This window comes from Mirounga angustirostris, unplaced genomic scaffold, assembly GCF_029215605.1.
Source record: "Mirounga angustirostris isolate CCGP_5_RB_7025 unplaced genomic scaffold, mMirAng1.0.hap1 SCAF_2, whole genome shotgun sequence".
In the NCBI taxonomy this organism is placed as follows: Eukaryota; Metazoa; Chordata; class Mammalia; order Carnivora; family Phocidae; genus Mirounga; species Mirounga angustirostris.
Window position 1 is genome coordinate 41,501,707 of NW_026991710.1, and position 14,525 is coordinate 41,516,231.

The window sequence follows — 14,525 nt, forward strand, 5'->3', positions numbered from 1 at the left end:
GATCAGATTCTACGAAAGCTTTTACTGGAAGGGTGCAAAGACAAAGAAACATTGTCTCCTGCTGGACACAAATCTGTTCTCTTTTTAGTTATTTTAGGGAGGGGAGAAAGGTACAAACCTAATTAACTACATGAAAAAAGTTACTGTAACTTCCCCAATTCCCAATGTAAACTGCTTCCAGAATTTAGAATGTGAGAAAACACTGCTCAGGTAGATCAACCCCTTGAGGGATTTGAACACAAGGCTCTAAACCCTTCCATTAGGATTTTTCTCTCCCCCTGACTCAGACTGATACAGTCAAAAGCAATGGGTGATCAAGCAATTTTTTTTTCTTTTCTTTTTTGCCTGTCTCCCCAGAAAGCTGCCAGATAATGAAATCGTTTTCTTCCCACACACAAGGATCTCATCCTGGTCTAAGTGAAAATACAGCTTGTCTCCAAGGAAACATATATGTCACTAAGACTCCAATACTCTCAGCAAGCACAGGCTACATCTTATTCTTTCTTCTCCCCAGTTCTGGGCATGGAGTTCCCCCAAACTAGCTTAAAAGGTAGCTAGGAAAATTAAGTGACTCTACCTGCTCTTCTTTTTAATTAATTACAAATCAACTAGTAGGACAAATTAGTATGTGGGGCATACACATAAATCATGAGCTTTCCGAAGGTCCTGAGTAATTAACATCATATTTCAAATGTGCTTTGAATCCCCAGACTCCTTTCCTTGGCTTAGTAGAAAAGGTGGCCAGGTGCTGTTCCACGGTGATCAGCCAGGAACTGAAAATGTGCTGTCTTAGAGCAGCAACAGAGCAGTGGGCTTAGGGAAGGTGGTTAACGACAGCTCACCTGAGGGACTCAGAACCACGGCTCAGTGATCTCACCTGGCCACATCACCCATCCCCGCTCCTCCTCTGCAAAGGGCTCAGAAGCTCTACTGAATCAATTTTAACCTCTGCAAATGAAGCAAGAAGGAGCCGTGCAATTGGTACTTAATAAAGCAGTTCTTTAGACAACCTTTTGGCTCCAGTGACAGATATAAATGTGCCTTAAAGCCCCCGGGAAGCACTAAAAACCACAGGTTTGCAAAGCAAAAACTCAGCTGAAATGGAAAGGGGGGAAATTAAGAACAACAACAAAATTAAGCTCCAAGTGGCCCCGCAAATCTTATGAACCAAGCGAAGAACAGCCAAAGGAGCACTGAGGCTAGGCCGGAAAATCCCCATGCCGCAACTCTGAGGTGCCTTGATCAAGGTTACATGGGAAAGTGTGTACTGAATTACCCCCTTAAAATAGTCTCTCCAAGGGTATTGCAGAGTGAAACTGTTCGTCTCCATAAATCTCTCAGTTGACATTTGCACTGCAATCACAAGCAACATTTACAAAGGGCGAGACCAAGGAAAAAAAATTATGTTTTTCTGAAAGCGTGAAGGCTGGCACAAAGAGTTTTGCACAATTGGAGGCACTGGCGGGCGGGGTGGCGACAACAGGAAGGCCCCCTGCTCGCCCAGGGGCTAATGTGCAGCTCAGGACCGAGCAGAGCTGAATCCCACTGTGAGACTGCACAACTATGACTGAAGCACCATCTAAAGGCTGCCTGCCTTGGGCCAAGGACGTTACTCAAAGGGGGCCCCATATTTCTGATCCGGTGAAGGAAAACTTAAATGTTAGGTCTTCTTTTACACTAAGTCCTCAAAAACAGCCTGCAGGCTATGTATTTTCTTAGAAAGTAGAGGGCTTTTCTAACAATTAAAGCTTTCTAAAAATGGAATGCATCGCCCAGAGAGATTGAGTTCCCCATCTCCGGCCAGACACCAGCAGATGCTGGTGACCAACTGGCTAGGATGTCACAGAAGGGACGCGGGCACTGGCAGGGAAGGATTGGATGACTCCTAGGATCCCATCCAGTTAAAGGATCTAAGAAATGGAGGTGATTACCTAAGTAACTCCAGAGAAAACTCCTGCCTCAAGTCTAATCACTTTAGGAAATAAAAAATACAGGGGCCCCCCCGGGTGGCTCAGTTGGTTAAGCATCTGCCTTCAGCTCAGATCATGATCCCGGCGTCCTGGGACAGAGCCCCCAAATGGGCTCCCTGCTCAGCGGGGAGTCTGCTTCTCTGTCTCCCCCTGCTCGTGCTCTCTCTCTCTCAAATAAAATCTTAAAAAAAAGAAAAAATACAGGTTTTTCAGAGCGTGCCATCCTCCATAAAGACAGACTCATACATTTGCTCTTGCTTCAACAAACCAAGTATAATGGTTGGAATCCCGTTACAACAAACTATGGCATCACCCAAAGTTTTTTTTTTTTTTTTTAAACATTTATTTTATTTGACAGAGAGCAAGAGAGCACAAGCAGGGGGGAGCAGCAGCAGGAGAGGGAGAAGCAGGCTTCCCACCGAGCAGGGAGCCCAACACGGGGCTCGATCCCAGGGCCCTGGGATCATGACCTGAGCCAACGGCAGACGCTTAGCCGACTGAGCCACCCAGGCGCCCCACCATCACCCAGAAGTTTTGAAGGGAATCTCTGGGCACAGGCATCACATCTAATGGCAACCCTCTAGGAAAGTAACAGGCTAGGTGATAGTTTCTGCCATACAAATATTTGAGGGTGCATTATTTGCATTTGTTGGGATCAAATAACCTGTTCATAGATTAAAAAAAAGAAACTACAAATGTGGGGCGCCTGGGTGGCTTCAGTTGGTTAAGCGACTGCCTTCGGCTCAGGTCATGATCCTGGAGTCCCTGGATGGAGTCCCTGGATCGAGTCCCGCATCAGGCTCCCTGCTCGGCGGGGAGTCTGCTTCTCCCTCTGACCCTCCCCCTTCTCATGTGCTCACTCTCTCTCATTCTCTCTCTCTCAAATAAATAAAATCTTAAAAAAAAAAAAAAGAAACTACAAATGTGACTAAGCCTATCATCTGAGCCTTCCTGAAAACTCCTACTGAGTTTTCCACAGGATGGACTTAGTAACCGTGGTAATTTCAAAGATAACCAAAAGGACCAGCCCAGCTACACCGTCTGCTGCAGGTTTCCTGGCTAACCACAGAAATGCGCCACCCCACTCTTCCGGTTCCTGTATCAGAAGCTCATAGGGTACTCTGTACTTCTCCTTCATAGCATTTTACAATTGTAATGACAAAACTCATTATTCATTTTATTAATGTCTGTCTTCCGTGTGAAAGTTCCAGAAAGGCAAGGTTCTCACTGTATCATCCTCAGTATCCTTGCCTTTACACAGCAGGTTGAGGCAGGGGGAGGTGTTTATGGAATAAAATAATACTCAGCTACACAGCCACTATATTACCCAAAGTGAAGCCATCTAAGAATACTAGGTATAGACAACAATGTGGAGAAATGAGAATGATCATACACTGGATGTGTAAAATGGGATAACCACTTTGGGGATTTGATATTTTCTGATAAGCATACCATAGGACCTAAAAATATATAGAGAAAAAAATATAGAGAGAGATTTATGTACACTTGATTATATGTATGGGAATGTTCATAGCAGCATTGGTCATAGCTGCCCCAAACTGGAAACGACCCAATTTCCACCAACAGTGAAATAAACTAGTGAACTATCACATATTCATGCATGGAATACTACATGGCAATGAAAATGAATGAAAGCATCATGTAACAACACAAATGATTCTCAACAAAAAAGCAAAACCAAAACACAGCACACAGAATACATACTGTGTTATTTCATTCATATAGAGACAAAAGACAAGCCAAACTGAATGATGCACTTTAGGGATACAAAAATAAGTTGCAAGTTCTACCAAACATTCAAAGAACAGACAGATTGCTATTAGTTGGAGAGGACAGGAACACGGAGGAGGCAAGAGAAAGGGCAGAAAATCCAGTAAGAAGTTACCGCAATTTCGCTGAGCCTGCCAGTCAAGAGCTGAGGGGGGCCCTGAGCCAGGGTGTGAGCAGTGGGGATTGAGAGAAGTAGAGGATGAAAAACAGACAGAACTTGATGACAGAACAGATACAAGAGGTAAGATGAGGATGGTGCCAAGGAAAAGTCCCTTATTAAAAAGAGGGAAGAAAACAAAAAGACTAGAAATCTGCAAATTATAATATTTACAATATAGCCATGATCTTGATGTTTAAGAGGGTGTGAAGTTATTCTAAAAATACATTCAATATCAAGAAGAATAAAAAACTGCAATGGATTTAAAACACGTGAAATGTTAAAAGTCATGAATTCATCACAAAACAGTAACACAAAAGGAAAAGGAGATGAAATATTCCACAAGTTCTAGCAATGTTGGGAAAGCAGTAAAAAATTAACTATGGCAAAGATGTATATTGTAGTCTCTAGAGTAACTTCTAAGAGACTTTGAAACTAACAATCCAATAGATGCAAAAAAAAAAAAAAAAAGAAAAAATATTTGATACAAAAGAAGGCAAGAAAGAAAAAGGAATATAAAATAGGAGGGTTAAATAGACAGAGTAGGATGATAGAAACATACTGCCATTTTATTGTACCTGTTAACACCACAGGATGCTTCCAGAATGTGGGAAATTCTATAGGACAACCATGATTTCTTCAATAACTAACTTGCAAAAAAAAAAAAAAAGGAAGGGAGGGGGAGCGGTGGGTGGTAACTTATAGACTGAGCCCTAACTGACTAAAGGCAGTGTGCGGATAATGTTTAGATCCTTATGTGAATTAACTGCTAAAAAAAAAAAAGTATGACATAATCAGAGAAACCTGAACACTAAGTGAATAATGGTTTAAAAGAATTATTTTTAGGTGTGATAATGGTACGGTACTTTTGTTTAAAAAAAAAAAAGATGTCTCACCTTTTAGAAATATGTAACAAAGTGATGGAGAAACTATAAATGAAATGATAAGTCATCTGAGATTTGCTTAAAAATGACCAGGTTGGCAAGGGTGGGGGAGGAGGCACGAAACAAGAAATGATCAAGATGGGCCGATGTGTTAACAATCATAGTAATACCCATATGGGATTTACTCTACTCTTCTACTTCTGTATTCATTTGGATTTTACTGGAATATAAAATATAAAGGGACAGAAGGAAAAAGGGAGGGAGGAAAGATCTCTAGATAGAAAAGTATGTGTAGAAAATGTTTTGGCAGGATATATTTCAAAATGTTCAAGTGGTTCTCTCTGGGCAAATGTGATCACAATTTTTAGAAAATGTTACAAATTTATCATCTCTGGGTGGGGAGATCACTAGTAATTTTTACTCTTCTTTTGCTTAGCTATGTTTTCTAGTTGTTTCTACAATGAACAAATCAGAATGTTGATTCAAAAACTGTTTAAAAGGACAGGAGAAAGACTGACAAAAAACAAAGAGCCTCCCACTTAAATTCACATTTCTTAATCATTTCTGGGTCCTAGTTCCTTTGCAGAACCTAATGAGAGGTACTCTCGCTCTTCTCCAGAAAATGCACAGACCTACAGAATTTTTCTTACGATGTGAAGAAACTGAGAGACTGCTAATGAGCTCAGAGACTTGCTGTGTTGTTAGTAGTTATAGTAAATAATAATGGCTGACATTTATTGCGTATCTGCTACGTGCCAAGCATGGCTCTGTGTGCTTTCCAACTGTTAACTCATTTCATCCTCCCAAGCAACTCTATGACACAGATGCTCTCACTGTACCCAACTTACAGATGAGGAGAGTGAAGAGAGAGAGGTGGAATAATACGCCCAGGGTCCCATAACTACGGCACGGCAGAACCAGCATACAAGCTCAGCAGCCTGGCTCTAAAGCTGGGCTTTTAACCACCAAATGATGAGGCCCCTCACAGAGTTAAATCAAATACACCAAGCAAATGTGACATCCTGAGTCATGCTCCAGAGACCGTGTCTTCGAATTCAACTATGGTAAGTGCCTACTGTGTGCCAGAATCATCCAAACACATGAGCCCACCCAGCCCTGGCAACAGCCCTGGAAGGGACTCGCCCCAACACCCAGGGAACTGCAGCAGAATCCAAAGCCAAGCCTGACTTCCAACTTCAAGTTCACCAACCCACAGCTGATTCCTTTAAGTTGGGGAGATGGTCTATTCTAAGTCTCACATGGGGACCTCTGCATGAGCAAAATCTTTTCAAGATAACTAGTGGAGGTCCAGGTCAACAGTGCAATTGGTGGACCCTCAAATATGCCCATGACACAAAGCAATCCAGTTTTTGCTCTGCTTTAGCCAGCTGAGACATCTTGGATGGAGACACGCTTCCAAAAGTTTGCCCCGGGGCTCATATACATCAATAGAATCGTCTGCATATATTGTAGACAACTGCTAGGTGCTGCTGACCACAGTGCACTCAAGCACAACAGAGCCTGTAAAAACACGCACAAATTACATGAAAGCCTCTCAATGCTTACGGTTTCACAGTTCAAGCATCGAGTCTCATTGGTCAGCGTTCCCTGAAAAATCTCATGGACCCAGGTAAGTTCTGGTTTATTATTCTCTGCAGGTTCATTCATGTTGCCATTTTTTAATTTTCCATTTTGTTTTTCCTGTTTTTTCTCTTCCTGCAGGATGTCCGCAATAGTGTTTAGCAAATAATTTAAAAACTCGTGAGCATCCTGCTGCATGTAGTTATCAAAGAGATCTGGAAAAGAGAAGGTCATTATTTCAATCTCCGGTTCTTGAAAAGAAAAACAAAATGCTTAATTTTACGTGCACACTTCAATTTTTATATTGAAATGTCAACGGGACAGGTATCACATATATTCATCTCTATTTTGCAACTTTAATGGGTAAATTTTAGAAGAATTTTTGTTCATTATCCTTTTCTCTACCACCCAAGAACTACACTTCCCCTATCTCCCTGAAATCATCACGTATGTAAAACACTACCAAAATTTTTATTTTACAGAAAACCCCAGAAATTATTTCATAAGTTCCGTGACAAATGTCAGTATTTAATATGACGTGACCACCAATGATCAATTATTCATTTTGCAGTTTATCTAGATGTCATTCTCCTTTTCCCAAAGATCGTATTAGACCATGGACTAGAATGGAAGGAGCTTAAATGAAACACATATGGGAGATGGGGGATACATGTATCTATCTGATGGTGTTCTGAAACCAAATACAAATGATTCCAGAAGCCTACTGCTGTTCCCTGCCATAAGGACAAACAATCAAGAGATGAATGCAGCTGTGAAACTTCATTATTAATCATGTTCGCGACAAGACTCGGGAGTGCTCTGCTTCCTCCTCAGATTATTTTTATTCTGGTACGTATAAACTACAACAACTTTAAAAGACAGCAATCAAATTAAATGAGACTTTATAAAACAAACATCTGATTAACTGTGCAAGTCTGTTGGAGTAAGGCTGAAATCTAGGATAAACACAAGTTGCCATATCAACTATTTCTAGTAGTAGAAATTACCAATGCAAAGCTTCTGGAATAACCTAGTCTCTACTACAACTTTTCCTGAAAAAGATAGAAAAACCAGAAATGAAAAAAAAAAAATCAGGTGACAGTAGGTCATTTTTATAATATAAACATATCAATATCCTTCAATTGTCTTAGGCAAAAGTCAGAGGTATTATTTTTAAAACAGCAAGAGCTCTGATTAGACAATATACATTTACTTTAATCACTTATGACAAGATTTTAAGAGTACTATTTTATTCAATTATTGTACCAACCTATTTATTCCAATCAGCGTTCTGCTTAGAAGGCTGCCTTGGGCAATTTCTCTCTCACATTGGTCCTACCCAGTTAAAACTCCTCCCAATGTGGAGCAAATAAAAAGACCATTCCAAAATGGAATGATAAATCTGAATTTATAACCATGTTTTTTATCCAGCCTTAAGTTTATGGGATAGAAAAGGAGAATTACATCTTTAAAAAAACAAAAAAGTGATTTTCAAATAGTTGGCCAGACTCTTTTCCCTTTAAAAAAAAAAAAAAAAGAAAGAGGGGAGATTCATTTGGAGGATCCACAGAACGATGAATTCTTATTTTGGACCCTTAAACACACTACTCACCGTTCTCTTTTCTCAGCCGCGAAATGAACTTCTTTGGTGGGATCACGCCAACCTTCTTCTTCTGCGTGGCGATGCTATGGAAGAGGTCTGCCAGGCACGTCAGTAAGTTTTCCTTCTTTTTTTGCTGGGCCTTGTACGCCAGCACATTCTCCCGGAACGGCCGGCAGAAGTACAACGCCTGCAGCACCGAGTTACAGTAGCACGTGTTTCCAAACTGCCAAGGGACAACAGGGATGCTTCAGTTCATGGTGTGGAGAAGTCCAGCCTCCAGGAACCAGCCCAGATTTCCCAGTAGCAGCGTCCTGTTCACCATGCTAGAGACTAGTAAACCCTCGCAACACCAAGGACTATCTAAGCAACAGGGAAACGAATACAAGTTTACATCAGCCTGGGGTCTCTCTGGCCCATAAAAGTCCCTAAAATGATAAGTACTGAGACTTGATTAAAAAAAAAAAAATCTGGGGCGCCTGGGTGGCTCAGTCGTTTAGTGTCTGCCTTCGGCTCAGGTCATGATCCCAGGGTCCTGGGATCGAGCCCCGCGTCGGGCTCCCTGCTCGGTGGGAAGCCTGCTTCTCCCACTCCCCCTGCTTGTGTTCCCTCTCTCGCTGTGTCTCTGTCAAATAAATAAATAAAATCTTTAAAAAAATAATAATAAAATAAAATCTAAGGAGACCTTCTGGTGCTTCAAAAAAAAAGAGGGACGCCTGGGTGGCTCAGTCAGCTAGGCGTCTGCCTTCAGCTCAGGTCATGATCCTGGGGTCCTGGTATCAAGCCCTGTGTCGGGCTCCCTGCTCAGTGGGGAGTCTGCTTCTCCCTCTCCCTCTGGCTGCCGCTCCCCCTGCTTGTGCTCTCTCTGACAAATAAATAAAATCTTAAAAAAAAAAAGAGAGAGAGAGAGAGAGAGGAGAAAAATGGACATAATATGGCGACCCAGGAAAGTAGCTGTCTAAATAAGAGAGGTCACGTTGCAACAAATGGAAACTCCAATGACAGAAAATAAAAATCGAAATCAGAAAGAAATCCAGGAACTAGGAACCATTTGCTCAGGTGAAACAGCCTTAACTACACGGGCACTTTAGTTTTTCCTGTTCAAGATTCTGGTGCCCCTGCGCACTGCTTCAGAACGCATGTTGTCACTTACTCCAGAGCGACAGAGGCAAAGAGGTGCCTCCCTAGGTCATCCCACCAGCTTCTTCCCCTCAAACTCCTAAGTCACCCTCAGTCTGGTTTCTGCCAAGATGGCAAGCGTCCCAACACAACAGCACTCAGTTCCTGGTCTCCTACATAATCACATGAGGACTCACACCATAATATTTTGTTCCTCACAAAACCCACGGCTACTCAGATGATGATTAAAGAGGAAAATGCCATCATGTCATTGGTTTTCGACAGACTGTGACACCAACTCTGTGGAAGAACACCGTTGAGACTATCACTATCCCTTTAGAATTTTCCACACACAGGAAAACGAAAAGGAAGCAATTTAAAGAAATCACAAGATTAATAACACAGATTTCAAAACGCTGTGTAAGATTAAAATAGAATATGAACATCTTCTCAAAACTGGTTGTTGGCTTATGTGTCATTTTCCCAAGAGTGAGACAGATGCTCTGCCATACTTAATGGGACATTTCTACGTATGCTAAGATAGAACATTTCCTATTTTTACATGTTTTAATCTACTTTGACACAATTATGTAATAGGAGACAAACCTCTTTTTAAAGAGAAGCTGGAACTTTCATGAATTACCATTCGAAGTGAACATAAATGAAGCTATTAATAAATTTAATCTCACAACGCTTCCACAAACTAGGAAACGGCTTTAATTCTTTTTTTCCCCATTTGTGTTTTCTGCTAAGGCAGAATTTCTCACAACTTGAATAACTATCTTCATAGGGCTAAGCAGAGGCCTGTGCATAATGGCTAAAAAAGCTATTAAAATTAGAAGTCAGTATTTTGCCAACACAATGCCCTATATTCTAGTGCTTCAGACTTCCTCCTTACATCCTTTTCCCTTTGACTCAGTGCCTCCACCTTTACCTAGATACCCTTTAGGAATGCTTGGCCCCGATTCAGGGGATGACTCCTGGGAAAGAAAAGGAACTAACATTCACTGAGTGTACACAATGTGCCTCAGCCTCATGTCAGGATCTTCAATAGGAGCTCTCACTGATCCTTTACTATAACCCAAGAGATAGATGTATGGTCTCCATTTTACAGATGGGGACATGGAGGCTCAGAGAGGCCAAGTGACTTGCTCGAGATTACACAGCTAGTAAACAGCTGGGCACAACTCGGACTTAGGTCTGTATTCCTTCAAAGCCAACGTTCTTTCCATCAGCCACAAGCAGCATTCACTCGCTGAGAGTTACGTCTAGCTTCCCCAGTGGCAATTACTACCTGTTACACTTGGGTGCGGACAGATTCTGCTCAGAGCAGCTGTTCCAGAAAACCGGGTACTTACGAGTTAACACCTGATGTGTGGCAAACCTCCAGGCCAGAGGAAAGGATCGGGCAAGGAAGAACGCTCACAAGGGGTGCGGGTAACACTGCCTTACTACTGACTCATAATCAGCTTACCAAGGAAGCAGAGCCTGCTAAGTGTGGCCACACACAAGGGAGCCAGTGCTGGGCACCGATACGAGGAGGCCAAGGAAGTCTGAGATCCACTGGTCCCGGCTTCCCCCCAACAACCTGGCCCTGTTTTAAGTGCCACTGTCAGGTTATATTGTTGAACAGTTACTGCCGATGAGTTGGTAACACTTTTACAATTCTGGTTGTACTGATGCATACTGAAACAAAGACTGCCTAAGGAGCTCGTCCAGATGACACAAGCAGATTTGGCCATAGAGTCTAATAAAATGGTGCCAAAAGTTATGTGTACAAAGGAAATCTCGTAAGCAGAGATGGGGAAGTGAGAATCCGACCCAACAATGCAGTAATGAAACCTTTTTTTCCGGGACAACTGACATTTTCAAAAACCAGACTAATCTTCTCCCTCCCCAACATTTACCATTCCTAGGAACTAAGGCACATGAACAATTATTTAAAAATTGGTCATAAGGAAAACTGCCACGGAGTTGCTTCAGTACTCTAAAACATTTGATAAAAATAATACATTTTTGAATACTTACGTTGACCAATCCAAAGTAGTGTTCATTGATTGGAAACTGCTCTGGACCAATGTCTTTTTCCAGAGCAGAGGCATTGGTGCCCTAAAAGAGAAAAATAAAAGTTCTGCTGTAGGTAAAATGGACAACAGACTCTTACGACAGTCCACTATTGATACCCCTGGTCCTCATGGTGGTTGGTGATGTTCATGCTAGGAAAAAAGGTGTCAGAAGTAAATCAGTAAATGAATTAATAATGTCAGCCTTATTCTTCTCCTCATCCAACTTAATCATCCCTTCAAACCTGTTCTACTTGGCTTTGATTATCTTCTACTAGGAAAGTTGGTTTGAGATGAGCAAATAAGCAAACTGTCATTAAGAACCTGTGAATAAAACATGTTTAAGCTCAGCAGTTTTTATAATACTTAGTGGTATAAAGATTCATATCACCACTCTTGAAGTCAATTTCTTCATTCCGATGAAGATTTATTGTGCACCCACTATGTGCCAGGCACTGTTCTAGGCACTGACAATGTAACAGTGAACAAAACAGACAAGGAAGCCCACTCTCATGGAGCTTGTATTTTAGTGGATGAAGACAGCTGGAAAGAAAAAGCAAATACGCCAGACAGTATACTGGAAAGCGGTAAGTGCAGTGATGAAAAATAAAGGAGGAAATGAGGGTATGGACCTCAGGGAGGAGGGGTGAGGAGAGGCATGGGCGTGGGATGGCAGGTAGACAGCTGAAACTTTAAATGGGGTGGTCAGGGAAAGGCCTTACCTGGGAAAGTGAAATGTCCAGGGAATACGGTGAATAAGGGAGCAATACACTTTAAAACCCAACACTTCCCAAATACATCCAATTGGTAAGTCATGTGAAGCCAAGTTTAACGCTCCAACTAGATGGTGGGAAGTTACTGGGTAGTCCTACTGTGTGCCAGGGATTGTGCTATTTATTCTCACAACAATCCTACAGGTAACATAAGGTTTACGACAGTTAAAAATCTGCCCAAGGACCACGGTCAGTAAGTGGTCAGTAAGTGGCAGAGCTAGGCCTTGAACCCAGGAGTCACAGTTGGGAGCCCATGATCTTTTTTTTTTTTTTTTTTTTAAAGATTTTATTTATTTATTTGAGAGAGAGAATGAGATAGAGAGAGAGAGCATGAGAGGGGGGAGGGTCAGAGAGAGAAGCAGACTCCCTGCTGAGCAGGGAGCCCGATGTGGGACTCGATCCCGGGACTCCATGATCATGACCTGAGCCAAAGGCAGTCGCTTAACCGAGCCACCCAGGCGCCCGGGAGCCCGTGATCTTAACAAATGCTAGGCACAGCAACCATACCGAACAAACTGCTAAGGGCCAAGTGGCCACAGCAATACCACACCGATCACCACTGCTCCCCAAAGGCCTAGATGAGTCTGCTGGGATGAGGAAAAGTGACCAAAGTTCAGTCCAACAAGGTAAGTAGTTTGCGGGGGGGGGGGGGGGGGAATCAGGCTCCACATCTTCCCGTGGCTCTACCATCATTCTACAGCCTTCTCACGTCCTCAGGCTATCACAGAAGGCTCAGTTCACAGAATCTCAAAGATGGGGGGATATGCATTATAGAAAGAAAGAGACACTGTTATGTTTTATAAAAAATAAATCTGTTGCTGCTACTTATTTTTTTTTTTTTTAAAGATTTTATTTTATTTATTCATGAGAGACAGAGAGAGAGAGGCAGAGGGAGAAGCAGGCTCCCAAGGAGCAGGAAGCCCGATGCGGGACTCGATCCCAGGACCCTGAGATCATGACCTGAGCCGAAGGCAGACGCTCAACCATCTGAGCCACCCAGGCGCCCGCTGCTACTTATTCTTGATTCATGTAATTAGCATCTCCTCTCATAGGAAGAAATGGCCAAAAGGTGGGCCGAGAAGCAGTCAAAATGGTCACTTGTCAACATGAAAATGTTAAATACAAAATAACCCAATTTTAAGCAAACAGAACTGCAGCAGAAATGGCAATTCCATCCCCTTGTCATAATATCCTGTTTTCCTGTGTCTTCTAGGTCCATTATACGGCCCACCAAGCTGAATTCCTTTTCCTGTCATGTGAGACTTTGAGTTCAGTGGTCATCTGTGCGTTCAACCGTTTCACTTTTCGTGTGTGTGTATTTCATCACCTTTCACAATAATCCAACCCCATATACAACGCTGAATCTTTTAAATAATACCATATTATAGCAGGATTTTATGGTATAGACAAAATCACTAAAAACTTTCAAAAAAGGTACATCTTAATCATAAATCAATATAAATAATGCATATTAAATATACCCACAGGCGTATCTGAAGCAACATTAGAATACATGGCTTCGAGCCCAGGAGGAACGTCAGATATAAGAGTACAGCACATGGAGACAGAGCTCATTAAATCTCTCTTTATGAGGTAGCCACATATTCAAGTTAATCCATGATTTTTGCTATTCAGGAATTCTTGGATCGAGTCAGCTTTGTTCTACCTATCTTACTACTTTCCCACTGGAGGGGGAGTTGGGGAAGTGATCACTCATACAGAGGGCAATGTTTAAGAGAAATAACTGGTCAAAACACCTGCCCTTCTGAGGCCCACGCCTCATAGCGCTTGCAAGGCCCTTCCTGTCTCCTCTGCTTGGCTGACCTCCACTCATGGAAGACCCACCTTTATCTGCCATCTCCTGCCATCATCTGAGGTGGTCTCCATCCCTATGTGGAGGAGCATTCCCACAGCCTGCTCTCTCAGTAACTGGATGTCCTATTCTCCAGCTGTCTTTTAGTCCACGCCACTCTGGCGCCTCACTCCCAAAGATGTACTCTGGATCTGCTCGCTGCCCTAAAGTTGATCCAGGCTCAGCTCTGCCTGCTGGCTTCCTGAAGCATCCCAGCACCACGGCTCCATTTACTCCCCAGAGCCTCTCACTCCTCTTCTTTCTTATTCAGCTTAGAGTCTAGGGATCATGATTTGCACTGCTCTTACAAACAACCCTAACCTTGTCCTTTGGGCACACCACCTAGCAAAAAACAAACCCAGTAGGAACCAAACTGTCCACCTTCTCTGAACACATACATCCACACAGATGTGCAATGCTAGTGGAAGTCACACAGCCAAGCTGACTGGATTCACCCGAATTCACCAAAGTGGACCCGAACGTGTCCTGCTTCCAACAAGGTCTCTTCAGGGCACTCATTCTCCACGCCATGACGACTATTTCCAACTTTCCCAGAGATCATCAAAACTTCCACACCCCCTAGATCTCCTTTGTGATTCAATGGGGAAAAATTTTTTTTAATTGAACTAAATTAAACCAGTAGAGAGGAACGCCCTTAATTTCACTCCCAAACCTCCCAACTTATGTCCCTCTGTTAATGAAGGAGATCTCTCTCTTGTCCAAGCCAATGTCTCC

At 42.5% G+C, this 14,525-nt stretch overlaps 1 protein-coding gene across 3 annotated transcripts in view; it reads right to left on the reverse strand.

Moving 5' to 3' along the window:
• The window catches only part of USP46 (ubiquitin specific peptidase 46), a 54,818-nt gene that overhangs the window by 20,651 nt on the left and 19,642 nt on the right, over window positions 1-14,525 (reverse strand). For all 3 annotated transcript variants that reach the window (XM_045881167.3, XM_064584476.1, XM_045881165.3), the window contains 3 exons: window positions 11,131-11,211; window positions 7,996-8,209; window positions 6,369-6,598 (listed from right to left, as the gene is read on the reverse strand). In XM_045881167.3, the coding sequence (XP_045737123.1) occupies window positions 6,369-6,598; window positions 7,996-8,209; window positions 11,131-11,211 (525 nt within the window). The remainder of the gene's footprint in view (window positions 1-6,368; window positions 6,599-7,995; window positions 8,210-11,130; window positions 11,212-14,525) is intronic.